This window comes from Bufo bufo, chromosome 5, assembly GCF_905171765.1.
Source record: "Bufo bufo chromosome 5, aBufBuf1.1, whole genome shotgun sequence".
Taxonomy (NCBI): Eukaryota; Metazoa; Chordata; class Amphibia; order Anura; family Bufonidae; genus Bufo; species Bufo bufo.
In genome coordinates this window covers 175,514,547-175,540,893 of record NC_053393.1, presented here as the reverse complement: position 1 = coordinate 175,540,893, position 26,347 = coordinate 175,514,547, and the positions used below count along the sequence as shown (strand labels likewise).

General features: G+C 42.9%; 1 protein-coding gene across 5 annotated transcripts in view; it reads left to right on the top strand.

The window, feature by feature from the left end:
• PIEZO2 (piezo type mechanosensitive ion channel component 2) overlaps positions 1-26,347 on the top strand; it is a 661,827-nt gene that overhangs the window by 345,446 nt on the left and 290,034 nt on the right. For all 5 annotated transcript variants that reach the window (XM_040432210.1, XM_040432212.1, XM_040432214.1 and 2 more), the window contains exon 5: positions 10,886-11,048. In XM_040432210.1, coding sequence (XP_040288144.1) covers positions 10,886-11,048 — 163 coding nt within the window. The remainder of the gene's footprint in view (positions 1-10,885; positions 11,049-26,347) is intronic.

Here is a 26,347-nt window from a genome sequence, read left to right as displayed (position 1 = left end):
AAATAAAAATACAGCAAATACATTATTTTTATTTTCTCACACAGTATAAATACCATTTTATTGTATCATAATTTTATGGTAACATCTCCACATTTCAAAAAGTCATATTAAAATATTTTTTTTCATTAACTTTTTTTTTTTGGGGGGGTGAGGGATGTTTCACATCAGTTCTGCTATTGTTTTTGATTTTTTTTATATTGTTCACTGTGAGGTATAAATAACACATTCGCCGAAGTTCACCAAGAAATTCAGTTTATTCAGAATTAATTTGTCACAAATCGCTATAAATCAAGTATACCCAGGCCTCTCTGCCTAATTATATTCTTCCCACTTGGTGGCCCAGTCTCAGTGTGAAGGCTTGGAAGTTAACCCCTTCCTTAACGCTGACAGTAAATTTACGACGGCGGCCAGGCATGCACCAGGCACCATAGCTGCCAGGTGTCTGCTGTCTTAAAGAGCAGACACCGAGCACTAATGTCCATGACTGGCGGTAATGCCGGTCGTGGACTTATAACCCTTCAAATGGCATGGTTATCTCGGTGTGTTCCGGCTTTCCCCCCATCCGGTGGGGATCAGGGCTGTTGGAGCATGTGTGCAGCAGCTCCTGTCCTCCCGTGTGATGGTACCAGAGATGGTACACAGCATTTAGGCTGGAAAACCTTCCTCAAAGCAATAAAATTGAAGGATTCACAACAGGGATGCCCATAATCTGATGTGGATCCCTCCACAAGGTCTGGGATCCCTCCCTAGTATGAGCCTAATCGTATTTCTCTTTTAAAATTATTAGGGTTAAAACAAGATGCCGAACATGGTGGATGGATCAAACATGGTCACTGGATTATTGCATCAACACTGTCCCTAGCGCATGAGTGCTTGTCACGTCTCTCTCTATGCTCAGCTTACAAGCCAATGGCGGAGACCGTGCATGATGAGGGTTTTATAAGGCTGTGACATCACAGCGGATGGCTACCAGCAGATTGGCTGGCTGCGCATTATTATGGGTGATCTTGCATTCCCGGACTTCCTACTTACACTTTGTAACACGTGCAGCTTCCTACTTACACTTTGTAACACGTGTAGTTACCACGAAGTGCAAGTAATTCGGATTCGTGTTTTTCCTAAACTTCAGACCAAATTCCACTTTGTATATATCGCTCAACACTAATTATTATTATTATTATCATCATCATTCCTAGTATTATTAATTCTTTATATTATTTCCCATGTCTGACACAAGTCTCAAGTCTGAAATGTAAAGTATGGAAAGTAAACTTTGACAGCATAATACTTTGTTAGGGCTCATTTAGATGAAGAATGTTAAATTTCTCCATGTTCTCTCTGCTTAAAATTGAAAATCTTCCATGTGCGCTAAATACATTTTTTCTTTACGATCTGATTTTCCATTTTTTTCATCTATATACCATCTATATTTCATCAGTTGTTTACACCTATCATATAAAAATGGTCTACCCACTGTACACTAGCAACCGATCCAGAAAAAAAAAAAACTGGCTACAGATGGATGGCGCCCACTAGCTTTTCATGAAGCTAGTTGCTTGGAAGAGTCTTCCATGAAAATCAAACAAAAAGTACATGAACTGGTGGTGTGTGAAGAAAATCAGACATACTGTATGAATTGTCCCATTAAATTTAATATGTCAGTGTTCAGTCCATATGTTGTATGTTCAACACACAGACAGCACATGGACATGAATATGCTAGGAATTTAGGACAGCTAAAAAGGCCTATTTAGACAGTTTTCTGGCAATTACTGGCAGCTGATATACTCAAAAATGGGAAGATTTCTTGGAAGTTTTAGGCTGGGCTACATGGTGAACTTGTCCACAACATCTGGTGTGCCACTAAATATTGCTGTGTAGGAATGCAGCCATTGAACCAAAAGGGGTTGCCGTAACCACAACCCAAGAATTTGTAATAATTCAACACTGCTGGATTTTTTTGCAATTCTGGCATTGTTGTTTGGGTGCTACTGTCGCCTGCATGCTAAAAAATAAAATTGTGGTTGACCCCCATGAATATTTTTCTCCAGATGTCTTAAGCAACGTTAATATGGTCCTGGGGATAACTAGCATTCTTCAGATGGCTATCTAATTTGTATGGCCACCTTTAGTTCAGAAACACAACTGTTGCTAATACCACTGGTAATAAGCAAAATACCACTGCACACGCAAATTATGATGCAAGTAAAATGTTCCTTCCCTGCAGCGCCTCCACGTTGAGCCATGGGGACTCCTGCAACGTTCTCACTTCCTCCTATGTCACTCTGTGACCAAGGTCGTGGAATAGACCGGAACGTTAGAGACGAAATATACCTTAGGCATTCTTTTTTGCCAATCTATTTGGAGGATATTGTAAAAAATAAAAAACAATTTACTTGCATCATAATTTGAGTGTGCAGTGGTATTTTGCTTACTATTGGATTTAGGACTACACCCACTCGACTTTGCACCTCACAAACGGACATAGAGTGCAGCCCAACAACACTATTGGGCTAATCGAGTATCTAAACGGGCGAGTTTCAACACTGAGAAGCGTTGACAATTTGGAAAAGAGTTTGCTGCTCACTGAGCAAGCACTCTTTGGGATAGATGTGGGGGAGGGTGATAGCGAGGAGGCTGAGGTAAGTGAGGTAGCTAGCTGGATAACAGTTAGAAAATGGGTTAGAGGGAAGAGTGCCAGGGAGGCTAGCCCTGATCTGACACACCCCAACAAGTTTGTAGGCCAGACAGGTGCTGGTAGTGGGAGACTCAATTATGAGGGGTACAGATAGGGCGATCTGTCACAAAGACCAGGATCATCGAACGGTGTGTTGTCTTCCTGGTGCTCAAGTTCGACACATCGCGGATCGGGTTGACAGATTACTTGGAGGGGCTGGACAAGATCCAGCGTCATGGTCTGTATCGGAACCAATGCCAAAGTTAGAGGTAGGTAGAGCGTCCTAAAAAATGATTTTAGGGATTTAGGTCAAAAGCTTAGGACGAAGACCTCAAAGGTAGTATTTTCCGAAATACTGCCTGTACCACAAGCCACACAAGGAAGGCAGCAGGAGAGAGGTTAACAAGTGGCTCAAGAACTGGTGTAGGAAGGAGGGGTTTGGGTTCCTGGAGAACTAGGCCGACTTCTCTCTCGGCTACAGGCTCTATCGTACGGGATGGGCTGCACCTCAATGGGAAAGCTGTGTTGGGGGAGAAGATGGCTAGAAGGTTGGAGGAGTGTTTAGACTAGGGACTGGGGGAGGGTAATTACGTTATAGGAGGGGAAGATAGTGCAGATAGAGACCTGGAGCAAGGTAATGAAACTGGGGGAGGAATGGAAGGAGGGACTAGAACAGTTCAGAAGGAAAGATGTAGGGTAAAAAATATACATAAACCTCTTAAATGTATGTATACTAATGCCAAAAGCCTGACTAATAAAACTGGGGAACTGGAATTAGTGATGTGTGAGGAGGACTATGACATAGTGGGAATAACTGAGACATGGCTGGATGATAGTTATGACTGGGCAGTTAAGTACAGGGCTACAGTCTGTTTGGAAAGGATCGCCAAAACCGGAGAGAGGGAGGGGTCTGCCTTTATGTAAAGTCCTGTCTAAAGCCCACAGTCTAAGAAGATATAAGTGAGGGACATGACCATGTGGAGTCTTTGTGGGTAGAGATATATGGAGGCAAAAACAATAATAAATTACTAATAGGAGTTTATTATAAACCACCTAATATACCAGAATCCACAGAAAATCTACTACTAAATGAGATAGATGAGGCGGCAGATCATAATGAGGTGGTTAATATTGGGGACTTCAACTACCCAGATATAGACTGGGAAACTGAAACCTGTACATCTCAAAAGGAAACTTTTAGCAATAACCAAAGATAATTACCTTTCCCAACTGGTTCAGGACCCGACTAGAGGGACGGCCATACTGGACTTAGTATTAACCAATAGACCTGACAGAACAACAGATGTGCAGGTTGGCGGACACCTGGGAAATAGTGACCATAAAGTAATAACCTTTAAATTGTCATTCAAAAGAGTGTTTCTTCAGGGAGGAACAAAAATACCAAACTTCAAAAAGGCTAAATTTACATACATACTTATGGGAATAAAAGGTTAAGGAACAAGAAGAAACCAATGGGGATAAATAGAACTGTAAAGAAAGCAATAAATGAATAAAAAAGAAAGCATTTAAATCACTAAAACAGGATGGGACGTGAGAAAGCACTGAAAAACTATAAGGAAACAAAATAGAATATGTAAAATACAAATAAAAGCGGTCAAACTAGAGACCGAGAGATTAATTGCCAAAGAGAGCAAAACTAACCCTAAAATGTTCTTCAATTATATAAATGGTAAAAAGTATAAATCTGAAGTTGTCGGCCCTTTACACAGCGATGAGCGGAGAGTTGCAGAGAGCGATAAGGAGAAAGCAAAGCTATTAAACATTTTTTTCTCCACTGTATTCACTGAAGAATATAGACTGTCAGATGAAATGCAGAATGTAAAAGTAAATTCCCCATTAAAAGTGCCCTGTCTGACCCAGGAAGAAGTACAGCGGCGTCTTAAAATGATTAAAATAGACAAATCGCCAGGAAAATGTGGTGCCAATATTCAAAAAGGGTCCAAAAAAGAGCCCGGAAACTATAGGCCTAAGTTTAACATCCGTTGTGGTTAAACTGTTTGAAGGCTTTCTAAGAGATGCTATCTTGGAGCATCTCAATGAAAATAAGCAAATAACGCCATATCAGCATGGCTTCTTGAGGGATCGGTCATGTCAAACTAATTTAATCAGTTTCTATGAGGAGGTAAGTACTAGACTTGACAGCAGCGAATCAATGGATGTCGTATATCTGGACTTCTCCAAAGCATTTGACACTGTACCGCATAAAAGGTTAGTATATAAAATGAGAATGCTCGGACTGGGAGAAAATGTCTGTATGTGGGTAAGTAACTGGCTCAGTAATAGAAAACAGAGGGTGGTTATTAATGGTACACACTCAGATTCGGACACTGTCACTAGTGGAGTACCTCAGGGGTCAGTCCTGGGCCCTATCCTCTTCAATATATGTATTAATGATCTTGTAGAAGGCTTACACAGTAAAATATCAATTTTTGCAGATGACGATAAAATGTGTAGAGTAATTGACATGGAAGAGGACAGTATACTGCTACAGATGACTCTGGATAGATTGGAGGCTTGGGCAGAGAAGTGGCAGATGAGGTTTAACATTTACAAATGTAAGGTTATTCACATGGGTAGGAATAATGCAAGTCACCCGTTCCTACTAAATGGTAAAACACTGGGTAACACTGACATGGAAAAGCACCTAGGAATTTTAGTGAACAGCAAACTAAGCTGTAAAAACTTGTGTCAGGCAACTGCTGCCAAGCCCAATAAGATAATGGGTGCGTCATAAGAGGCATAGATGCCCATGATGAGAACATAGTCCTACCACTTTACAAATCACCGCTCAGACCACACATGAAGTACTGTGTACAGTTCTGGTCTCCTGTAAATAAGGCTGACATAGCAGAGCTGGAGATGGTTCAGAGGAGGGCAACTAAAGTAATAACTGGAATGGGGGGACTACAGTACCCTGAAAGATTATCAAAATTAGGGTTATTCACTTTAGAAAAGAGACGACTGAGGCGAGTTTTAATTACTATGTATAAATATATCAGGGGTCAATACAGAGATCTCTCCCATCATCTATTTATCCCCAGGACTGTGACGAGGGGACATCCTCTGCGCCTGGAGGATAGAAGGTTTGTACACAAACATAGAAGGATTCTTTACGGTAAGAGCAGTGAGACTATGGAACTCTCTGCCTCAGGAGGTGGTGATGTTGAGTTCACTAAAAGAGTTCAAGAGGGGTCTGGATGTATTTCTGTAGTGTAATAATATTACAGGCTATAGCTACTAGAGAGGGGTTTTTGATCCAGGGAGTTGCCTGGTTGCCTGAATGGAGTTGGGAAGGAATTTTTTTCCCTTTAAGTGGGGAAAATTGGCTTCTACCTCACAGTTTTTTGTTTTTTTTGCCTTCCTCTGAATCAACTTGCAGGATAACAGGCCGAACTGGATGGACAAATGTCTTTTTTCGGTCTTACATACTATGTTACTAATACCACTGGTGTCATATAACTCACTCATTCAGATAAATGCAAAATATTTTTTTTGCAATATGTTGCTAGAATTTATGTAACTTCGTTTCAATTAACATTTCTTTCTTCAGTAGCTAAAATTATCAATATTAGTCCCTTTCCATTACATGGCAGCTTTCTTATTATCTTCATACACCTTCTATTTTCCCCTATATAAACACCATGCTGTGTACTGTGAAACTATTGGTTTCCAGTTTTGGAGATTATACAGTAACTTTTAGATATGAACACTTGGAAGAAGCTTCTGTTTTTATTTTGAGACATTTTAGTTTTGAAGCTTAAGCAAAATAAGGCTTGTTTGTTTTACCAGTCCAGAAGTGATGTTCTAGAAATGAGTCTCACAGAACACTAATCTGCTAAACATTAATATTGGCCGCTGCCTCCACATATTTTTATATTCAAACATTTTTGTAAAGTGTAGGTCTTAAGCACTAATTAAAGCTATTCCAGTTGTATAAAACATGCCTAAATAAATGTTTTGACAGAAAAGATGTGTAATTTCCTTTGTTACTTTCCCTTTGCTGAGTGAGGATGTGCATTATCTCTTAAGTACCTACACATATCCTGGTCTGCATTCCCACATGAAGTGCCAAATGGATTAATGCATAGACTGACAAACTAAACTTGACCAACTGTTTTATAAAGATTGACTTTTAGTCTCAGGAACAGCAACTGAAATGTTTTGATTGCAGAAGAGACGTTAGCAAATCAATTCATTAGACTTAAAATTCAACCTGAATTTTTTTTTAAATGTTCAGATTTTTTTTAGATTTAACTTAGATTGCCCTACATCGGTGCTGTGCAGACAGAACTGGCTTAGCTGGGTAAAAGGCCGTAGTTGGGATCCAGGGGGTATTATATTTAAATTAGCTTTCCTTCCTAAAGGAGAAGAAAGTTAATGATGGATTTCTGTGCGGACAACATTCCCTTTGAAATTAATGGAGACATTCAGCTTCATAGAATACATACAAAATCACTATTTACATTCCACAGCAGAGTGAAGCGCAGAGACAATTTTCGGAGGCAAATTGCGTGGCTGCAACAGACTTCTCCCATGTATACGCCGTGTGTCTAAAAATGGTCAATTAGCATTCAGCAGCATAAATAATGGTTTGTTGCAGATTTTATGAGGCTCAGTGTCTCCATTCATTTGAGTAGGGGATGTAGTCCGCACAGAAATCCACCCCTAGATTTATTTTCCTTTAGGAAGGAAGGCTAATTTGAATATCTATTTCCCAGATACCCATAGGAGCTTTGCCTGGCCTATAAGACTCTTCACACCTAGTAGGGGCTGAGGTGTTCTCCACACAGAGAACTCGTACCCCTTCCCCCCTAGACCCTAACCAAGTTTTCTGTGCTCTGCATTGATGAGGTACAATCTATGTTCGGTTTTAAAGCTTGCTCATAATGCTAAGCATTGACTCATTGGATTGATATCTAACATCTAGTGGCAACAGAGGATTCGCTTTGGATTATTTTTCAAAGGAAAGCAAATTTGCATATCCAGAGGAGGCTTGTCTGGCCTGTAAGATCTCTCTTTTTTTGGATAGAATCAACTTGTACCCAAATCAAATTTGGACTAATCAAAATAAATTGTGCTTATTCTTATTGCAGCCTAGTGTACAAGACAAAAAATTATGACCTTTGGAGGTTTTCTTACATTTCCAAATTCTATAGCTTTTCAAAAAAGGCAATAAAATATTTCACAGGTATACTGACTGTGTTTGTAGAGAATCAGCTGGAAAGTGTAGAGCACTTTCAGGCAAGCCTCCTTGGAAAACATGCAAATAACTAAAGAAAATAATAGTAAAGTGTCATATAAACATCAAGTCAGTGTGTAGCTACAGAAGGAGGCTAAGAACATGTTGATTTGTCATGATTAGTTAATAAGGATGTTCTAATCCTGCATTTGGAAAAACACATATGCTGATATATACATGATCCAGAAGATATGAGGCAATTTCTCCTTTTGGAGGGATCTTTTTGCAATGAATACAGATCACACAACTGATGCATTTTACTAGTGATTTTGCATCCTCAGATAATTGAAAGTCCCTGCTAGTTGGCGTTATAAAGTTTTAGGCTGGAGAAAGAGTGGGTAACAAAGTATATGTCAACACTATTCTATGTCTATATTGTCATTGTACAGTCGTAGCCAAAAGTTTTGAGAATTACATAAATATTGGAAATTTGAAAAGTTGCTGCTTAAGTTTTTATAATAGCAATTTGCATATACTCCAGAATGTTATGAAGAGTGATCAGATGAATTGCATAGTCCTTCTGTAACGGACCGTTTCAGCAGACAAGGGGTTAAAATCCGTTTAGGCGATAAGCCCCTTTCTGAGAGACAGGCACAGCTACTTGCAGAACACCAAATTCCCGAACTGGATACAAAGTAGCACTCCAAACTGGAACCTCACGAATAGCTGCTAGCAGACGAACAGGAAAAGCATACAATCCTGGCAATCGGTCTTCTAACAGCATACAGTGAATCCCCCCAATAACGAGACAAGGCTCCGTGTTGAGGGTCAAACAGTGGTCTGACTGTACTTCACATACAGCCTCTTTTATTCATAAAACACAAACATAGTACTGCCCACAGGGGTTTGAAATACAACCAATCAGTAATTTACAACACATACAATGTAAGTACAGCCCATCTGTGTACACGCCCCTAGGGGACCAGAATGAAGACTGTGACATAGGACAGATAAACAGCACTTAGGACACACAGACACAACACATCCCCACAATGCATCATGGTTTCCTCCTCTCTGCCCTCGAGACACCCGAGGCGTAATCCAATTATCTCTCAAGACAAAGAGAAGTCACCAATACACATGTGCAGACAACAGGACAGACATCACCCTTTAAACACACAATGGGACAATGGCACAATAGAAACACACCCAGCATTTCCTCCCAAGCTGACAAGTTACACTTATTATAAATTGTTACAACTTTGTGAGTTTACATTGGCCATACATATAACTTGCATTAATTCAAACAGTATAACTTGGGGACAAACCTATCCAAAATTCACTTGAATAGGTTCAGGGGTTTAAAAGTTAGTATATGGCCCATAATCCAGGGGCAAGAGGCCAGCAGCCAGTCCTCTCCAAAACCCAGTGGCGAGGTTGGTTTCACCACACCTTCTTTGCCATGAAAATTAACTTAATCCCAAAAAAACCTTTCCACTGCATTTCATTGCTGTCATTAAAGGACCTGCTGAGATCATTTCAGTAATCGTCTTGTTAACTCAGGTGAGAATATTGATGAGCACAAGGCTGGAGATCATTATGTCAGGCTGATTGGGTTAAAATGGCAGACTTGACATGTTAAAAGGAGGGTGATGCTTGAAATCATTGTTCTTCCATTGTTAACCATGGTGACCTGCAAAGAAACGCGTGCAGCCATCATTGCGTTGCATAAAAATGGCTTCACAGGCAAGGATATTGTGGCTACTAAGATTGCACCTCAATCAACAATTTATACGATCATCAAGAACTTCAAGGAAAGATGTTCAATTCTTGTTAAGAAGGCTTCAGGGCGTCCAAGAAAGTCCAGCAAGCGCCAGGATCGTCTCCTAAAGAGGATTCAGCTGCGGGATCGGAGTGCCACCAGTGCAGAGCTTGCTCAGGAATGGCAGCAGGCAGGTGTGAGCGCATCTGCACACACAGTGAGGCGAAGACTTTTGGAAGATGGCCTCGTGTCAAGAAGGGCAGCAAAGAAGCCACTTCTCTCCAAAAAAAACATCAGGGACAGATTGATCTTCTGCAGAAAGTATGGTGAATGGACTGCTGAGGACTGGTGCAAAGTCATATTCTCCTATGAAGCCTCTTTCCGATTGTTTGGGGCATCTGGAAAAAGGCTTGTCCGGAGAAGAAAAGGTGAGCGCTACCATCAGTCCTGTGTCATGCCAACAGTAAAGCATCCTGAGACCATTCATGTGTGGGGTTGCTTCTCATCCAAGGGAGTGGGCTCACTCACAATTCTGCCCAAAAACACAGCCATGAATAAAGAATGGTACCAAAACACCCTCCAACATCAACTTCTTCCAACAATCCAACAACAGTTTGGTGAAGAACAATGCATTTTCCAGCACGATGGAGCACCGTGCCATAAGGCAAAAGTGATAACTAAGTGGCTAGGGGACCAAAATGTTGACATTTTGTGTCCATGGCCTGGAAACTCCCCAGATCTTAATCTCATGAGAACTTGTGGTCAATCCTCAAGAGGCGGGTGGACAAACAAAAACCCACTAATTCTGACAAACTCCAAGAAGTGATTATGAAAGAATGGGTTGCTATCAGTCAGGAATTGGCCCAGAAGTTGATTGAGAGCATGCCCAGTCGAATTGCAGAGGTCCTGAAAAAGAAGGGCCAACAATGCAAATACTGACTCTTTGCATAAATGTCATGTAATTGTCGATAAAAGCCTTTGAAACGTATGAAGTGCGTGTAATTATATTTCACTACATCACAGAAACAACAGAAACAAAGATCTAAAAGCAGTTTATCAGCAAACTTTGTGAAAACTAATATTTGTGTCATTCTCAAAACTTTTGGCCACGACTGTACAATGTATATGATCTAAGTTTCCATGTAGCATGGTGCTTAGGCTGACACCTCTGCTATTCATTCTAAATGATTGGCTGGTATGGTATTTAATTCTTATTCATTGTTAATAAAATATGTTTGCTTTCACAGTGTAAAGGGATCAGATGCTGGCAATGGAATCCGAGTCTTTGTACCGGACATTGGGATGTTTATTGCCAGTTTGGCCACTTGGCTGTTTTGCAAAAAACTTGTCCAGAATTCAGTGACTGAGGAAGATGCACAGTACAATGCACAGTTTGTGAATGAAGAATTGGTAAGTAAAAATCCAATCTATGATTTGTCTAAGGATTGCTTCATAAACTGTAGTGTCCTATAGTAGATTACATATCTCAATAAACCAGTTACAATCTATAATATGTATACAAAGCATTTGCAGAATATGTTGGCACTATATAAATAAAGATGTTAATATTATAATCATGCAGAAAACTAGACATTATCTGTCAACTACCAATTCTTCCTTGTAAATCATTCTGGGCATCTATATTGTTGTGATAATTCTTCATTTACTAGGCCTCTTTTAAAATGGATTTATATTATTATATAAAATATTATAACAGTGCAATATGTAGGTTAGAGAAAAGAGAGAGTTGCCAGCTTAAAAGTTCTTCCATATACTATGACCCCAGTGCAAATCTACTGTAGTGTCCTATAGTAGATTACATATCTCAATAAACCAGTTACAATCTATAATATGTATACAAAGCATTTGCAGAATATGTTGGCACTATATAAATAAAGATGTTAATATTATAATCATGCAGAAAACTAGACATTATCTGTCAACTACCAATTCTTCCTTGTAAATCATTCTGGGCATCTATATTGTTGTGATAATTCTTCATTTACTAGGCCTCTTTTAAAATGGATTTATATTATTATATAAAATATTATAACAGTGCAATATGTAGGTTAGAGAAAAGAGAGAGTTGCCAGCTTAAAAGTTCTTCCATATACTATGACCCCAGTGCAAACCGTATCAGCATGCCAGTGTCTCACAAAACGGGTGAGCTGTACTAATCAAAATGTGGCAAAATTTGACAGAATTTACACACAAAAAACTGGTGTACATGCCTTGCCCCACATTTATTAAAGATAATGGGAGCTGAACTGCAGTAACCTATGCAAATGATGGATGCTGCAGGGAACAGCTGATCTGTGGAGGTGCAGGGTGTGGGACTCCAACCAATACGATATTGATAAGTTATCCTGAAACTGCGGATTCACCATTTTTTGTTGCTTCATCTACCAAAAAATTGAATAAAGAAATTATCAAAAAGGCATATTTTAAAATTGTAATTAAAAATGCAGATTGCCCTTCAAAAAAAAAAAACACTGCTAGGCTTGACCACACCTTCTGCCAGTGTGGTCCGCCTACAACATGGGATCCCTCCGCCCCTGACCTCCTCCCTGTAATGTCCTCTGATATAATTTAACAGCCTGGACATGATGGGAGTTGTAGTTCTCTCCTTTATACCTCCTCGCTGTAATGTTCTCTGAGTTTTACTAATTGATATTTTATTTCCACCCCACGGGCATTTTACTGTGTGGGGGAACTATGGGACATAACTACTGTGTGGAGGCACTAAAGGCATAACTACTGTGTGGAGCAGTAATAGGGAATAACTACTGTTTGCAGGCAGTAAGGGGGAATAACTACTGTGAGGAGCAGTAAGGGGGGATAACTACTGTGTGGAGCAGTATAGTGCCATTACTATTGTTTGGGGCAGTCTGGGGATATAACTACTGTGTGAGGGCACTAACAGAGCATAAAGTCTTTGTGGGCATTGCACTAAGGAGTCTTTACTGTGTGGTGGCAATAAGGGGGCATAGCTACTGTGTTGGGGCACTAAGGAGGCATAACTTCTGTATGTGGGCATTAATGGGGCATATCTACCGAGTGGGTGTGAGGTTCTATGGCAAACTTGGATGGTCTTGACTAGCTGTGGAATGGGGCTGCATAGAAGTTGCTCAGGGAGGAGGACGACAGCTTTCAAAAATTTGCTATAGGGCTCAGCCTTTTCTAGTCACACCCCTTGCATAAACTGCACCATAAATCATTGGTTGTTGAAGATACAACTGCTTTATTTTCACTTGGAGCTGTGAAATGAACTTTCTCCACCTCCATATCTTAAGACTTGCATTGCACTCATAGACCTGGGATACTTTCCAGCACAATTCACCTGCTTTACATTTCAAAACCCTAATAAAAGTGCCTGGAGGTAAGTTAGCTCCAAGTATGCAACCAATAGGGTGGTAATGGCTTGGATATAAGCCAGATATCTGGCAGAATGTTTCACTTCATGAAATACTGCATATTAAAAGTCTAGCTTCGATGTAACACATAATTATCTTTACTGATTAAATATCCTGTTCTTAGAAATACATTCAGGCCCTATGCATTTATTATACAGTGCTGATTCTTTATTACTTCCATATTTTTCTTCAGTCTGATTGTACCATTCACTACATGTCTGCATAAAAATGTATATAAAGACGTTGCTCTAGTATGAGAAGTATAGAACCAAGGGCGTACATAGAAATCATTGTGCCCCATAGCAAGAATCTGAATTGGGTCCCCATGCCCATCTATAGCCCCTCCCACTACCCATTCCTAGCCCCTCCCGTTGCTTCATGGATGGTGCTTGCTGCTGTGTGTTATATTCTGTGCCATCAGGGCCGGACTGGGATTACCAAACAGCCCTGGCACACAAACCCCACCAGCCCACATTTGATATTGCATAGAAATAGTGCACAATGCAGAGGTGAATTTTGCCTTACTTGGTCATGCCCCTATGTAAATCATCAATACAAGAAAGAAAATAAAAGTGGGGAACACAAAAATGCCTAATCACATGGTCGTGACATATGTTCCCTTACCCAACAGGAACACATACCATGATGAAGCTCAAAATACCTCCATAGCAGCATCTGATACCACCATGCAGCCCAAAATACCAACGAGCAGCATCTGATACAAGGATCCCAAAATACCTCGCCAACTTTGCCATATAAATAGTACATTGCAGCACAAAATATCTCCCCGACAGCACCAGCATTATCGTCCCCATTTAAATGTCTCACTTCTGTTTGGGACTTGCAGGACAGGAGCAGTGAGGCTGGAGTTGGAGGGAGAGAGCTTTCTGGTAGAAGTTAGAATAGAGTGGGTAAAAGGTGGTGTGACATCACAGGTTACATGTTTCCAGTGGTCGCATGGTAAGAGGTATGTACAGTATAATAGATACAGTGTGTACAGATATATAGTACAGTATAATAGATACAGTGTGTACAGATATATAGTACATACAGCAGTGTATTGATATGTGAGATAGGCATAAATTACACCTCGTACTTCACATATCAGTATGTTGCTGTATGTACTATATATCCATATGCACTACATCTGTTATATCTCATACCTCACATATCAGTATACTGCTGTATATATTAGATATCGGTAGCTACTGCATCTATCATACCTTGCACCTCACATATCAGTACACTTCTGGATATACTATATATCTGTACACACTGCATCTATTATACCTCGTACCTCGCATAGCAGTACACTGCTGGATATACTTTATATCTGAACCCACTGCATCTATTATACTGTATAATATATGCAGTGTGTATATATATATATATATAGCAGTGTACTGATGTGAGATGTAGGAGGTATAGTAGATGCAGTGAGTACAGTGAGTATATTTAGTCAGTTATACATTACGGTCATGTGAGGTACATAAGGCATAATTTACCGTCTGCAGTACTATATATGAGATATGGGGTACTTCTCAGATAATGTATTGTGTGGCACTTCTGAGGTATAAGAATCAATGAGGCATGAGCTACTTCTCAGTAGAAAAAGGGAAGGGGAGGGACACATGAAGAGAAAAGGGAGGACCTACTTTTACTCACTCCATTCTAAACTCAATGGAGAGCTTCTGTTGCAATTCTTCTCCATGCTGTTGGGAGTTGAAGGACCATGATTTAATCACAGGTCCTAGCAGCTGCACCTTCCTAGCCTCATTTAGTAGATGATGCAGGACATGTGACGATGATGATGATTATGATTAGAGATGAGCGAAGTTTTCAAAAATTTGATTTGCCGGTTCGCCTAATTGTTTTGGAAAAAATATATATATTCGCTGCGAATTATGTCAAAAACCGGCTATTTCCTGGCTGCAGAGAGCCTTTATAGTGGTGTAGAACACTGTGCCTTGCAGTAACATGCATAGGGAGTCTGCTTTGGTAGTGAAATAATACTGTGAGTCCGTATGACATGCAGATGACAGGCGTCGCTCTTAGAATCACTGCACACTTGGGGGGGCGTGGCCGGCGGCGCATGGAGCAAGACGCACACTAGCTGAGCTCCGGTGCCATTAAGCCTATACAGCGGCTCAAAGCGTGTCTTAAAGCTTCCCGAGCAAGCTGAACTTCTCCCCAACAGGAGACTAAGTAGGAGGAACATGGTGAAGCAAAAAAAAAAGGCGGCATCTGCCAAACTCACCGAGTTCTTCCCGGCGGTAAGCGGCAGCCAAGATGGCGCGGGTGGAGGCGCGGCCCTACGTACCGCGGCTGAACATACTTAGACGAGCCTTGCAGCCTCTCCCTTGCTACAGGCGAGCATCGAGTCCCCAGCGATCCGGAGGGTCACATCCCAGTGTGACAGTGTCGGCACACAGAATGCCGTTACAGCAGCTGCGATCACAGGTACTGGGGGACTGAAGCATGGCATGGCGCTGGGACAGCATGATAGCCCGGGAGCACAAAGCAGGGCAGCGTTGCTAAAACTTCAGGAGGAGCACTTAGTAACCTCTGAGACAAGGAGTGGGGATAACCCCCTAACCGAATCCATGCTTATTATACTGATGGGGGACCTGAGGAAGTCCTTACAGGCGGACATTAAAGAAATGATAGTTCCTTTACAGAAGGAGATAATGGCTGTGGGACACAGAACATCCCACCTGGAAAACAAGATGGCGGAATTTGCCAGAGCGCACAATGATCTTGTTGACACACAAAATGAGAAAGAAGAGGAGCTAAAGTTTCTGAGAGCAAAAGTAATTGATTTAGAGGACCGTTCTCGTAGAAACAATATTCGTTTCCGTGGCATTCCAGAGACGGTTAAGCAGGAGGAGCTGCACGTTTATTTAACGGACTTATTTGTGGCCCTATTACCTGATCTGTCACAATCAGAGCTATATATTGATGGGGCTCATAGGATTCCCAAGCCCAAGAGCTTACCATCTGAGGTGCCAAGGGATGCCCTAGCGCGGATTACTTTTTATCACGTAAAGGAAAGATTAATGGCGGCTGCCAGAGAAAATCCTGTCTTACCTGATAGATTCAGGGGTGTTTCCCTATATACAGATTTGTCAGCTGCCACGCTTGCAAAGAGGAGAGAATTCCAAGAAGCGGCCAAAATTCTACGTCATCATGGTGTCCAATACAAATGGGGATTCCCGGCAAAACTACTTATTTCATACAGAGGAAAGAAATTTGTAGCATCAACAGTGGATGAGGCGGTGTCTTTACTGGACAATTGGAATCTGTCATCAATAAATCCACAAAGATCCAAGGCTCCTTCTCCGGCCAAGTTAGATGGCGAGTGGTCTGAAGTGATAAGCGGACGTATACCTGATACCTGAAGAGGTTATATGCGGATGTGAAGGACTTAATTCCTTTAAAGCCAAATACACAGAAACTGTGTCATAGTTAGGCTTAATCGCTCGTTGGTGGTTATTGCAACCCCCTCTAGGACGCAATGTTGTCGGCGTCCAGATATGGTAATGTTGAGGTTTATTTGTTTTATACGTTTAATTTTTTATTCTTTTTTAGGCGCCATGGTCCGGAACTGAGTATTCATATTATGCATGTCTGCTATATACAAAGCTCACTGGAGATAACAGGGAACGGGGAATTGAAGCTCATACTAACTAGCATTTCTATGTTATTAATGTCAAAATGGTGATCAAGGTTACTACCATTAATGCAAAGGGGCTTAACAGTCCTTTCAAAAGATCTCAGCTGTGGAAAAGTGCGTTATTAGATAATTCAGATGTCTTGTGTGTGCAGGAGACGCACTTGGTCACAGCTGACGCACATAGGTTTAAACACAAAAAATATCCACATGTGTTCTCATCCACCTTGAAAGATAAGAAAAAAAGAGGGGTATCAATAGCCATAAAAGAGTCTGTGGCATTTAAGTTGGTTGACTCAAAAATTGATACTGGGGGACGGTATATTATCTTGATATGTGAGATCAATAATATTCCATATACATTAGTAGCAATATATGCGCCTAATAAGGGACCTTTGAAATTTATCCGCAAACTACTTAGCATGGTTTCAAGTCTCAAATCAGGTTCCTTGTTAGTCATGGGGGATTTTAATTCATTGATGTGGCCAGCATTAGACTCTTCTGCTGCTGAGAAGCAAGACGCGCCCTCCAAATTATTCTCAGTCTCACAACAGGAAGGCTTGGTTGATGTGTGGCGGGCCAAACACGCTGACGAACGCGACTATAGTTTCTTTTCTCAGAGGCACAAAACTTACTCTAGAATTGATCTCATTTTATCTGATTTAAACACTATGTCTAAAATCATTTCTTGTGATATAGGTTACATTAGTTGGTCTGACCACGCACCAGTTCATGCTACACTTATGGAACAATTTAAGTCAGGCACCCGCACCTCATGGCGTTTGAATGAGAGGATTCTTCACTCAGCAAAATATATAGAAGGGTCGCACAGATATATTAAAGAATTTTTTAAATATAATGACACGGGGGAAGTTAATGTTAAATCGGTATGGTGTGCGCACAAGGCCTTCGCTAGAGGGCATTTTCTTAGTTTAGCAGCTAAAGATAAAAGAGAAAGAGAAGCTCATAGAGTACGTCTAGTTAATTCTATCATTAAAAATAGTTCCCAAAATAAGAAAGTGTTTTGTGCAACACGTGAGGAAGAATTGAAAAAGCTGAGGCGAGAGTTACATGACTTGGATTTATACAAGTATGATATGGCGCTCAGGCGGATGAAAGCCCAATACTATGGGAGGGATAACAAGGCAGGTTCCTTACTGGCGTCTAGGTTAAAAACGAGGCAAGGCAAAATGAAACTTCCCTATATACTTAGTGATACTGGTACAAAAATCTTTGATCCTCAATTGATAGCAGAGGAAATGGCTAAATTTTACTCGTCGCTTTATAATCTTAAAATAGATGACACAACGATCCAACCCTCAGCAGAGGGAATTGATAAATTCTTAGAGGGGGTAAAATTACCCACTATTTCCCAGTCACATCTAGAAGTTCTCCAAGCAGAAATTACTGCTGAAGACATAAATAGTGCCATTAGAGGTTTAAAACCAAATAAAGCTCCTGGTCCGGATGGCCTTACAAATAGCTATTATAAAGAATTTAAAGAGTATTTAGTTCCTTCACTCATGAAACTTTTTAATGAAGTGAGGCAGGGGGGGGACTTCCCGGCTGAAATGCTAGAGGCCACTATTATCACACTGCCAAAACCTGGGAAGTCACCAGACAGACCAGGGAATTTCCGTCCAATCTCGCTGTTGAATACAGATCTAAAATTATATGCAAAGATTCTGGCGGTGAGATTGGCGGAGATTCTTCCTAGCTTGGTCCATAAAGACCAAGTGGGATTTGTAAAAGGCAGACAGTCAGCAGATGGCACCAGAAGATTCATAGATTTGATTGAACTGGTGGAGCGGCGTGGAACGCCTTCTCTGCTCCTATCTTTGGATGCGGAGAAGGCGTTCGACAGGGTCCATTGGGGTTATCTGGAGAAAATATTAGACAAATTTGGTATTGTGGGGGAAGCAAAAACAGCAATATTGGCTTTGTATTCTAGACCATCGGCTAGGGTTCTGGCTTCTGGTTTCATGTCTAAGGGGTTTCCCATTACGAATGGAACTCGTCAAGGGTGTCCGTTATCACCCCTAATTTTCACCTTGGTCATGGAACCATTGGCAGAATACATTAGAGGAGCAAGTAATGTTTCGGGAATACAAGTTGGAGGGACCGAACATAAAATAGGATTATTTGCGGACGACGTTATCATAGCATTAACTGAGCCGGCCAGATCATTAGTCGCAGTTATATCCATTCTGGAAGAATTTAGTGCCGTTTCGTACTACAAACTTAATGTTAATAAATCAGTAGTGTTGAATATGGGTTTATCTACTGGGGAACAAGCGTTCATAGAGTCTAAATTCCCGTTTAAATGGGCGGAAGATAGTATTACGTATCTGGGGGTAGAGTTGCCATTCCCGTCTAAAAAACTATTTAAAGTAAACTACGAACCGCTGTTAGGTACAATAACTGAGGACATTAAAACATATGCATGTAAAGAAATATCGTGGGTAGGTCGGATAGCAACAATAAAAATGATGGTGTTGCCGAAAATTCTGTATGTGTTCAGAAATGTTCCAATTTTGGTGTCCAAAAAATATATAGCGAAATTACAATCCTTGCTGCTACGCTTTGTATGGAAAAATGCTAGGCATAGAGTAGCAGCTGATACTCTTTATAAACCAACTGCTTTGGGAGGTCTTAGTTTCCCTAACTTACTACATTATTACTACGCAGTTCTTTTGACGCCTATAAGACAAAGCCTGATGGATCCGGACCCTCCGTTATGGGTGCAGATAGAGACAAATATGTCGGCTACAAAAAATACAAGGGTGGCTTTACAATGCCCGTATATTGATCCGGTAGGTACTGAATCCAAGTCAATAGTGATCAAAACAGGGTTAGCGCTGTGGAAGAATGTAATTCTAGCCAAAGATTTAATTTATATGAAAAGGGCAGATATACCATTGGAAGCTATAGAGCAAATGATACCAGATATTTCCTTTATCTCATGGAGGCAACAAGGAATTAAAATGGTAGGGGAGGTGTGGAGTGACTCAGGGATGCTACAATTTGCTGATATATCTCATAGATTTGAGATCCCTAATAGAGAGTTTTATAAATATTTGAGGCTGAGATCCTTATTGAATTCTTTACCAGAAGAGGTGGGGAAACCAAACTCATTATTTGCTACATTTTTTTTCAGTGTAAACAATAAGGAGAAGGGTATTTCAAAAATTTATCGGTTACTCCTTGAAATTTATAATAAAAAGTCTGTGTCGGGTTTAGATAAATGGGCCAAAGATTTGAATATGCCTTCGGAACAAATTGCATGGGAACATATATTCACGCTCTCCCAGAAACACTCTAAATGTTCGTATCATTTGGAGGCTACTAGGAAAATAATCTATAGATGGTACATGACACCAGAAAGATTGTCAATGATATATCCGGAAGTTTTAAACCTGTGTTGGAGGTGTGGGAGGCATGGGGGGGGGGGGGCATGATCCACATATTCTGGGAATGCACAAAGCTGGAGCATTTTTGGAGAGATGTGTCTAACATGCTTACTTCATCTTTTAACTTAGCTCTCCCCTTTACTCCAGATCTAGTCTTATTACTTAATGGGTTGCATTTAGTGCCAAAGGTATATCGTACGATAGTTTTTCATATATTAACGTCTGCCAAAATTCTCATAGCTAAATATTGGAAATCTAACAGGGTTCCGGACATCCCAGAGATAATTAATCGAGTCAGCTTTCATTGTGAAATGGAAGGTACCTTGGCTTCGTGTCAGGGAAGGTTTAAACAATACTTGAACAGCTGGGGGAAGTGGAAAGAAAAATTTTCATCTGCCAGTGGATGAGAAGAGAGTTGGGGGAGATCTTTGGGAGTAGGTGTTCCTTATTTGTTATTGTAAGGAGTGTATAAGTGCATAGGACGATGGAGGCCAGTGACAGACCTTTGAATCACCAAGTGAGCGCTAAGAATACTGTTCACGCATATGTCATAAATGTAAAGGGGGCATTAATATGGACCATGGACAGGTTGTTGTTATTATTTTGTTGTTCTTATTTGTTCTCGTCCCTATGTCCCTCCCACCTTGTCCCTAACCTGATGCGGGCATATAATGGAAAAAATGTCATGATGTCTGTACAAGCTGCTACTTTCTAATGCCTGTATCACTTTGTCTTAAAAATTTAATAAAAATATTGTGAAAGAATCACTGCACACTTCACTTATTTGGGCAGTCACGGGGTCAAAACTGACCAAATAACTTAAGTATGAACTCAGCATTACAGGTCGATGTTAGAGCCAAGAAGAAGCACACTCCTTTTACACCGTCACCAGCTGATTCTACATAGATGTCTACAGAACCTGATCTATTAAATACATATACAAGTAGAGCCCCCCTGACAGAGTGGAGGGGGTGTCAGCAGTAAGTTTGTGTTTACATCACTGATTAATTTGCCCTTCCTCTGATCCATCAGAACAATAACCCACAAAAAACGGATCCTGTCTGTGAAGCATACGGCTTCACTCGGTCAGCATTTGCTCAATAATCCATCAGTATTGCTACTGCCAAAAAAAAAAACAGGAGTGGATCTAAAACAGCGATGACACGTGAATGGAATATTTTCATGTCTTCTGTGTTTTGTACCCACTCCTGCTTTTAGCTACCAAATCATAAGCCAATTCTGATGGGACTATACAGGCCTTACAGCTGCTACACATACAAGATCCGTTGTGTTTCTCATTTTTCCTTCCTTCTGACAGATCAGAAGAAAGGTCAAATAAATGATGATGTCAGCCAGGCCGAAAGCCAAAATAGTGGACCAGTCATGAAGTGGAGAGGGTGGGAACAGCGTGAGAAGTCCACAGAGTGGACCTATGACATAGTGGTGAGGTGAAAGCAGCATGAGGAGACCACAGAGTGGCCCAATGACAGGGTCTGGAGGTGGAAGCAGCATAAGGAGGCCACAGAGTGGCACAATGACAGTCTGGAGTTGGCAGCATCAGAAGGCCATGAGTGGCACAATGACAGAATCTGGAGGTGGCAGCATCAGGAGAAGGCCACCGAGTGGCACAATGACCCAGTCTGGAGTTGGCAGCAGTATGAGGAGGACACTGAGTGGCACAATGACACAGTCTGGAGGTGGTAGCAGTATGAGGAGGCCACCAAGTGGCACAATGACCGAGTCTGGAGGTGGCGGCAGCATGAGGAGACCACAGAGTGGCCCAATGACAGAGAGTGGAGGTGGCGACAGCAGCAGCATCAAGAGGATACCACAGAGTGGCAAGGTGACATAGCGTGGAGATGGCAGCAGCAGCATCAGGATACCACAGAGTGTCAGGGTGACATAGTGTGGAGATGGCAACAGCAGCAGCATCAGGATACCACAGAGTGGCGAGGTGACATAGTGTGGAGATGGCAGCATCAGGACACCACAGAGTGGCAAGGTGACATAGCGTGGAGATGGCAGCAGCATCAGGACACCACAGAGTGTCAAGGTGACATAGCATGGAGATGGCAGCAGCAGCATCAGGATACCACAGAGTGGCAAGGTGACATAGTGTGGAGATGGCAGCAGCATCAGGATGCCACAGAGTTGCAAGGTGACATAGTGTGGAGATGGCAACAGCAGCATCAGGATACCACAGAGTGGCAAGGTGACATAGTGTGGAGATGGCAGCTAAAGCAGCATCAGGATACCACAGAGTGGCAAGGTGACAAAGTGTTGAGATGGCAGCAGCAGCATCAGGATACCACAAAGTGGCAAGGTGACATAGTGTGGAGATGGCAGCAGCATCAGGATGCCACAGGGTGGCAAGGGGACATAGTGTGGAGATGGCAGCAGTAGCAGCATCAGGATACCACAGAGTGGCAAGGTGACATAGTGTGGAGATGGCAGCAGAAGCATCAGGATGCCACAGAGTGGCAAGGTGACATAGAGTGGAGATAGCAGCAGCATCAGGATACCACAGGGTAGCAAGGTGACATAGTGTGGAGATGGCAACAGCATCAGGAGACCACAAAATGTGAAGGTGACATAGTGTGGAGATTGCAGCATCAGAGGACCACAAAGTGACCCGGTGACAGAGTGGAGTGGTGGGTGGCAATACCAGTACCCGCTGACGAAAGTGGGTGGAAGAAGGAGCACTTGGCATCAGATGTGTGGCATCAGGAGGGTGGCAGCATCAGAGTAGTAGCTGAGGCAGGTAGCCAGAAGAAACCGGTCTCTTTTTTTCAAGGTTTGGGTGAGGTGGCATGAATGATCTAATCAGATGCATCAGGCATTGGTGGGTGGAAATCATGGCTGATCCATGCCTGATTCATCTTGACAAAGGTCAGTCTCTCCACATTTTGGGTGGACAGGCGACTTCTGCTTGGGGTAACTATGGCCCCCCGCCGCACTAAACACCCGCTCTGATGCCACACTACTGGCCGGGCAGGACAGCTTTTCCAGGGCAAACTCTGCTAGTTGCGGTCACAAATCCAATTTGGCTGCCCAGTAGTCCAGCAGATCTTCAATGTGGGGTGGCAGGAAGATGTCAGGAAGTATGCCACCACCTGCTGCTTCAGGTACGGCTCCAAGTCTACCTGTTGCGGCTGGTGAGTAGTTTCTTCACTATGCGGGTGAAGAAAGCTACTCATCAGCGACTGTAGACTCAGGCTGCTGCTGATGGAGCTGATACTGGTCCTGGCACCCCACCCCAGCAGCCATGGCAGTGGAATGTGAGCCCAGAGAGCCCCCCAGGTCAGACCTGCGAGAGGATGGACGATGGCGCAGATAGGCAGCGGCCAACTGACTACATAGGATGTTTCTGTAGTAGTTCAGTTTTTCCTCCCTCTCAGTGGGTGTAAAAAAGGCCCCCATTTTGGACCGGTAGCGAGGGTCCAACAAGGTGGAGAGCCAGAAGTCATCCCTCTGCCGAATGGTGAAAATTCGGCTGTCACTACGCAAGCAAGTGAGCATGCATCGGGCCATTTGTGCAAGTGACTCAGAGGGACTCCCTGCCTCCATATGCACTGCATACTGCCACGGTGGGTCTGGGTCCTCTGTCTCGTCTTCCTCATTGCCCTGTAGCTCCTCTGCCTGCTCCTCTTTTCCTGTCAGCTGAGTAGAAAAACCACCCATTTCGCTACACATTGCCTGTGCTCCAATGTCCTCCATTGTCCTCCAATGTCCTCCTCATGTGGCCGTGAGATCTAGGCGCCACGTCTTCTGTCTCCTGACCAGCCATTGTTACCACCATCTGTTCCAGGACATGAAGTAGTGGAATGACATCATTCATCCCGTAGTCCTGGAGACTGACAAATAACACGGCGTCCTCAAAGGGCCTGAGCAATCGGCAGGTGTCACGCATGAGCTGCCACTGACTGACATTGAAGTTACACAGGGGAGTACTCCTTTCCGCTTGGATCATCAAGAAAACGTCCATGGCCTTTCTCTGTTCGTATAGTTGGTCCAACATATGGAGGGTGGAATACCAACAGGTGGAAACGTTGCATATCAGCCTATGTTGCGGTATGCCGTTCTGCCTTTGCAGCTCAAAGAGGGTGTGCTTTGCAGTGTACGAGTGGCTGAAGTGCATGCAAAGTTTCCAGGCCATTTTTAGAATGTCTTGCAGATGGGTGGAAGACTTCAGGAACTGCTTGACAACCAGATTGAACACGTTTGTCATGCAGGGCGCATGACTCAGCTCTCCTGACGCAGCGCCGACACAATGTTCTTCCCATTGCCGGTCACCATGGTTCCGATTTTGAGTTGTCGGTGGAGGAAGCCAGGATTCGATTTCTTGACGAAGGACACGGAAGCAGTTCCTCCCCTGTGTGACTCCGTTCGCCCAGGTAAACGAGGTGCAGAACAGCATGACACTGCCATGCCCTGCACATGTGGTATGCTGGAGGGGCACTGTAACTTGTCCCTGCAGTGGAGGCTGAGGACATGGTGGAGGATGAGGAGCCAGAGGCGGACATTGTCGCAGGACTAACGGCGTGACAACGTCGAGGCGGAAGTGGCATGACCTGGCCAAGTTCTAGTGTGGCTGTGCGGGAACCACATTCACCCAGTGGGCTGTAAAGGACATGTACTGTCCCTGACCGTAGTTACAGCTCCACACTAGTGTTGAGCGCGAATATTCGAATAGCGAATTTTAATCGTGAATATCGGCACTTCGAGAATTTGCAAATGTTTAGAATATAGCGATATATATTCGTAAAATCATCCCTCCCTTCTTCTAGCTTGTGGGCCAATGAGAAGGTTTTGTCACAGCTTAGCAACATCCCTAGCAACCAATGGAAAAGTTGCCTACCCCTTACTATTGCCAAAAATTTGCAAGCGCAAATATATTGGAGCACTCTATCTACATATAAAGCTATTCTAATGTTCGTGCCAACCATTTTCTTCAGTCTCAGGAGACTTATACCAGCTTAAAAAATCTAGCATAAGTGACCCACGCCTGTATTTCGCGCGCATTACCCGAATATTACATTGCCGATTTTCGCAATCAAGAATATAATCTCGAATGCTCGAATATATGATGAATATTGCCCCTGCCGCTCATCACTGCTCCACACGTCGGAGCTGCCATGCACTTTGGCAGACACCGACAGGCTCAAGGACTGGCCCACCTTCTGTTCTACATATTTGTGCAGGGCTGGTACTTCCTTTTTTGCAAAGAAATTACGGCTTGGCACTCTCCACCTCGGTTCAGCATAAGTCATCAGTTCTCTGAAAGGTGCAGAGTCCACCACTTGGAAAGGGAGGGACTGCAGCACCAGCAACTTGGATAGGAGCACGTTCAGCTTCTGCGCCGTTGGATGCATGCAGGCATACTGCTGTCTCTTGGCAATCGCTTCAGTGATCAATTGCTGATGGAATGACTGACGAGGAGGAGCAGGAGCCTCTGGACCAGCAGAAGATGGGAATGACAGCCAGCTCCCTTCGGCTGAGGTGGTGGAGCCTTGACTGGCTGAAACCGGGTGCGTGCCACTGGGTGATGCAGCAGTTTCTGTGGCAGGCTGGACCACCACATCGAAGCCACGGTTCTCCCAGGCCCCTTTATGGTGACACTGCATATGTTGACGCAGGGCCGTGGTGCCAACATTGGCACCCTGGCCGCGCTTCGCCTTCTGACCACATATTCTACATATGGCCATGTTAACCTCCTCTGGCGGCTTAACAAAAAACTGCCGCACCTCCGAGTAGGTGATTTTCCCAACAGTCCGCACTGACTGACTGCTACCGCTGCTGCCTCCGTGAACCACTGCACCACTATTTCCCAGGCAGGTAGGCTGCTGCAAAGCAGGTGGTCTACCCCGGGCAAGTTTGGCTCCCGACCTCCCTTTGCTGCCATCCTGCTGACTCCCAGCCATGCTTCCACCTTGCTGGTTCATCTGCTGCCTCACAGGCAAGCTGCCACCCTCTTCTCCTAATGATGATGAAGCCGCTTCTGCACCCTGCTCTCAAGTGCGATCGGCTTCATCATCATCGAGTAGTGTCTGCAGATCACTGATGTCCTCCTGAACGGTCTCTAGGTCAGTAGCCTGACTGCTCGCAACACCACCTCCCACGCCACTCTCCTCATCACTACTTGCCCGCCTAGCAGAGGAAGCGGCGGATGTCTCCTCCAGAGCTTGGCTGGGCAGTAGCTGCTGACTGTCCTATAGT